At 46.2% G+C, this 4294-nt stretch overlaps 1 protein-coding gene across 2 annotated transcripts in view; it reads left to right on the top strand.

Annotated features, from left to right (window-relative positions):
- The window catches only part of PAFAH2 (platelet activating factor acetylhydrolase 2), a 37070-nt gene extending 33130 nt beyond the window's left edge, over positions 1-3940 (top strand). For both annotated transcript variants that reach the window (XM_012811400.2, XM_023519120.1), the window contains exon 11: positions 2208-3940. In XM_012811400.2, the coding sequence (XP_012666854.1) occupies positions 2208-2302 (95 nt within the window). In that variant the 3' untranslated portion in view covers positions 2303-3940. The remainder of the gene's footprint in view (positions 1-2207) is intronic.
- Positions 3941-4294: the final 354 nt, after the last annotated feature.

The raw sequence follows: 4294 nt of genomic DNA, 5'->3' as shown, positions 1-4294 counted from the left end.
CACAGCAACCTCCAACTCCTGGGCTCAAGCGAGTCTCCTGCCTCAGCCTCCCAAGTAGCTGGGACCACAGGCGCCCACCACAACGCCCAGCTATTTTTGGTTGCAGCCGTCATTGTTGTTTGACAGGCCCGGGCTGGATTCAAACCGGCCACCTTAGGTGTATGTGGCTGGCGCCTTAGCCCCTTGAGCCACAGGGGCCGAGCCTCCTTTTTATATCTTAATCCCCTTTTTACATCTTACGCATACATATAATTTATTATGTTTATTGCTTGTCTCTGCCCACTAGATTATGAGCTGTATAAGGATGGGGGGTTCTGTTTTGTTTGTGGATATATTTTGAGCTCCAAGAATATAGTGTGTTCAATATTGTTGGAACTAATGACTCTGTAGTACTTATGTGTTGAGGACTTATTCTATGCCAGGTTCTTGTCAGGGCACTGGGATCCAAAGATGAATGAGAATGGTCCCTACCTTCTGTCCCAGGGTCTGTTTCTTCTGAGGAAGGACACCATCTGCCTGTTTGGCTGTGTCCTACTCCCTCGGCCCAAGAGCTCGGACCCTTTCTGCCTATTCTTGCCATGTAATCAGACCCATCTGCCCGTGGTTCCAGGGTCGCCTCTTACATACCACTTCATGATGTTGCCACCCCGTTGCTTCTGCCCTTCACTGAGGTAGCACTGGACCTGTGTCCTCTTGCTTAGCAACCTCCTTGAGCCTCAAAGTGGACTTTTCATTTTTTCTGCCTTTCTGACCTGGGTTTGAATTCTGTCATTACTTCCTTTTTTTTTTTGAGGCAGAGTCTCACTATTTTGCCCTCAGTAGAGTGCCATGGCGTTACTGCTCATAGCAACCTCAAACTCTTGGGCTTAAGCGATTCTCTTGCCTCAGCCTCCCAAGTAGCTGGGACTACAGGCACCCGCCACAACACCTGGCTATTTTTTTGTTTGTTTGTTTAGCAGGCTCCGGCCAGGTTTGAACCCACCAGCACATATGGCCGGCAGCCTGACTGCTGAGCTATGGGCACCGAGCCCTGTCATTACTTCTTTTTTATTTTTGTAGAGACAGAGTCTCACTTTATCACCCTCAGTAGAGTGCCATGGCATCACCCAGCTCACAGCAACCTCCAACTCCTGGGCTTAGCCAGGGGTCCTCAAACTTTTTAAACAGGGGGCCAGTTCACTGTCCCTCAGAGCGTTGGAGGGCCGGACTGTGGGCCCCGGGACAGGTTGGCTGCTAAGCAGGACAGGCAGCGGCGGCAAAAACACCCGGTGGGCTGGATAAATGTCCTCAGCGGGCTGCATGTAGCCCATGGGCCATAGTTTGAGAACGCCTGGGAGATTCTCTTGCCTCAGCCTCCCGAGTAGCTAGGACTATAGGCGCCCGCCACAACGCCTGTCATTACTTCTTATGAGCTAGAGCTATAATGACCGTGGGCAAATCAGGTAGATTCCTTGAGCCTCAGTTTCCTCCACTATAAAATAAGGCTAGTGATGGTACTTAGCTGATAGGGATATTGTGATAATTAAATAAAACCATGCATGTAAAGCATCTAGCATAATCCCTAGAATTCTCCTTCAATAAATGTTACCCTCTATTATTGTTATTATTGTTGAGTTGTTATGGATTAACTAAGTCATTTATAAAGCACATATATAAAAACACTGGATAGGCTCAGCATCTGTAGCTCAACAGCTAGAGTGTCAGCCGCATACACTGGAGCTGGTGGGTTCGAATCTGGCCCAGGCCTGCCAAACAACAATGACAACTACAACCAAAAAATAGCCAGGTGTTGTGGCAGGTCCCTGTAGTCCCAGCTACTTGGGAGGCTGAGGCAAGAGAATTGCTTAAGCCCAAGAGTTTGAGGTTTCTGTGAGCTGTAATGCTATAGCCCTCCTCTACCGAGGGCGACATAGTGAGATTTTGTCTCAAAAAAAAAAAACTGACCCTGGATAAAGTAATAGTTATCATTACTACCACCACCATCAAAACTACCATAACCAGCCCTTTTGGTATTCCAGGTACTCCTCTCTCTGGGGCAGTAGTTCTCAACCTTCCTAATGTCACAGCCCTTTTATACAGTTCCTGTGGGTCGTGACCCACAGATTGAGAACCGCTGCTCTAGGATGAGCCATTAAATCCCTAATAGCTGTTCTTTCACCTAACCTTAGAATAATTTGTCTAATTTTCCTTTTATTTTTCCCATTCAGACCTGGAAGAGGACTATGATCAATGGAACAATCTCATTGAAGGCATTGGACCGTCACTCACCCCAGGGGCCCCACACCATCTGTCCAGCCTGTAGGCACAACTGGCCATTTATGAAAGGTCACTTGAGCTGAGCCTCCATCTGGGGGCAGCCCTGGGGCATCTGAAACCTCCTGTTAGGAAGTGCCAACCTGACACTTTTTCATGGATTAAGAGGATATAATCACACTGTTGATTGGGTGACTGGCTACTTCAATCTTAGACTTGTTGATCTTCAAGTCACGTTGGAACTGGGATCACTTACTGATTGGCAAACTGACTTTCTGGGCCTTGAGCCCCACTAGTGTGGGGAACAAGCCGTGGGATGGGACTGGGGGAGACGCAGGCCCGAGTCGGGCACTGTGAAGCCTGCATGTGGAGTGAGCTGACTCCCTCATTCACGCCAGTTTAGTGGACGAGATGGAATCAAGGGATAGAGGGAAAATCCCTACCTTCAGAGAGACTCTAGCCCAGCCCAGCACATCTCTTCCTACCTCTCAACCTTCTGCCTCCGCAGGGCCACACAGTGACCTGTGAGCACTTTAGGTGTCTCTCTAGGATACAAACTATCATTGGATTTCCTATTTATTTTCAAATCTTCCCATTGCAGGAAACATAGTACTACTTAGTCCTTAGACCTGTAGGCCCACAGTGGGTAGATGGCGTGACTGTTAGCACAGAGAGAGTAGCTGAAGTGCCAAGGGGTCCCTCAGAAGCTCTGGATATCTTTGGGGCTTCACTAAAAATGTATCTTGACAGGAAGCAACACAAGTAGGTTAAGGTGGGGAAGATAATTTAACAGTGTCAAATAGCCATTGATACACGTCCTTGCCACAAGAGGGAGGTAGTTTGGTCTATTAAAACTCAGGAGGATACCCTCAGAGAGGTCTAGGAACATGTTGATCTGGACTCCTACCTCAGATAGCAGGAACCTCCAACTTGCTCTCGTTGTTTTCTGACTCTGAGGCTCTTCCCCTGAATTTAAGTCAGGATACAGACTGGAATTCCATATCGTTGCATTTATAATATGAATTATGTTAATACTCATGTTTGCCTAATGTTACGCTGGAATATTCTGTCTATTTAATCTGCATTAGAACAAGATGGGGAGCCATCTGGAAGTGACTTTTCCTTCTGTCTTTTCCATGTTCACTTACCACTTGGGCCCACATGGAAAAAAACTTGGGAAGGAAGTCTTCCTAGAAATATAGTTCAAAGCTCTTTAGGAACGTCATCCTGAAACTCCATTCCTCACTGCTCAAGACTTCTCACCTCAGTCCAAGTAGGACCCCAGAGAAGGCAAGAACAAATGGGAAATGAATCTGTATACATAGGTCCAAGATCAGGGCCACCAAAGCAAGCTGGGACTAGATCTCCACTTTTTTTTTTTTTTTTTTTTTGGATCTCCACTTTTTAACAGCTGGTCGTTCTAAGAGGTGAAACACCAGAGCCAATCGAGGCTGTGGACCTTGAGCAGATCTATGAATTCCCATGAGATGTGGCATAAGAAAGATTCCTGTATCGTTAAAGCCTGGAGCCCTAGAGTTATATAGCCTGGTTTTGAGTCCTGGCTCCGGCACTGCCAACTGGGTAAACTTGAGCAAATTGTATTCTCTTTTTAATCTCAGTTCCTGCATTTCTAAAATGAGAGTCTGCCTTATGAATAGTTACGAGGATTAAATGAGAGGATATATAACCCATGGGTTTTTTAAGAGTCTGTTTCCTACTTTTCAAACATGAGGCTTTTCTAGTTATCTTATAGTTATTATCTTCTAGTTTAATTGCATTGTAGTCAGGGAAAATGGCCCATATGGTTTCTGTCCTTTGAGATTTATTCAAATTTGCTTGTTGGTCTAGTGTGAGGTCAGTGTTGTGAATGTACCGTGTATGCTTAAAAATGCTATATATCCCAAAGTCATTGTCTTGCTCTTTTACTCAGGAATACATCGTGGATTTCCTCCTATGAAAACATATGCAGATATATAATGCGGCTTCCAACTCCCACATGGGGACCAGAGTCCCCAGCTCTTACAGAACCAGCCCTAGGCCA

Source organism: Otolemur garnettii, unplaced genomic scaffold (genome assembly GCF_000181295.1).
Source record: "Otolemur garnettii isolate 467f Iridium unplaced genomic scaffold, OtoGar3 scaffold00156, whole genome shotgun sequence".
In the NCBI taxonomy this organism is placed as follows: Eukaryota; Metazoa; Chordata; class Mammalia; order Primates; family Galagidae; genus Otolemur; species Otolemur garnettii.
Note: the sequence above shows the minus strand (reverse complement) of the source record. Positions and strands in the feature narration are given on the sequence as shown.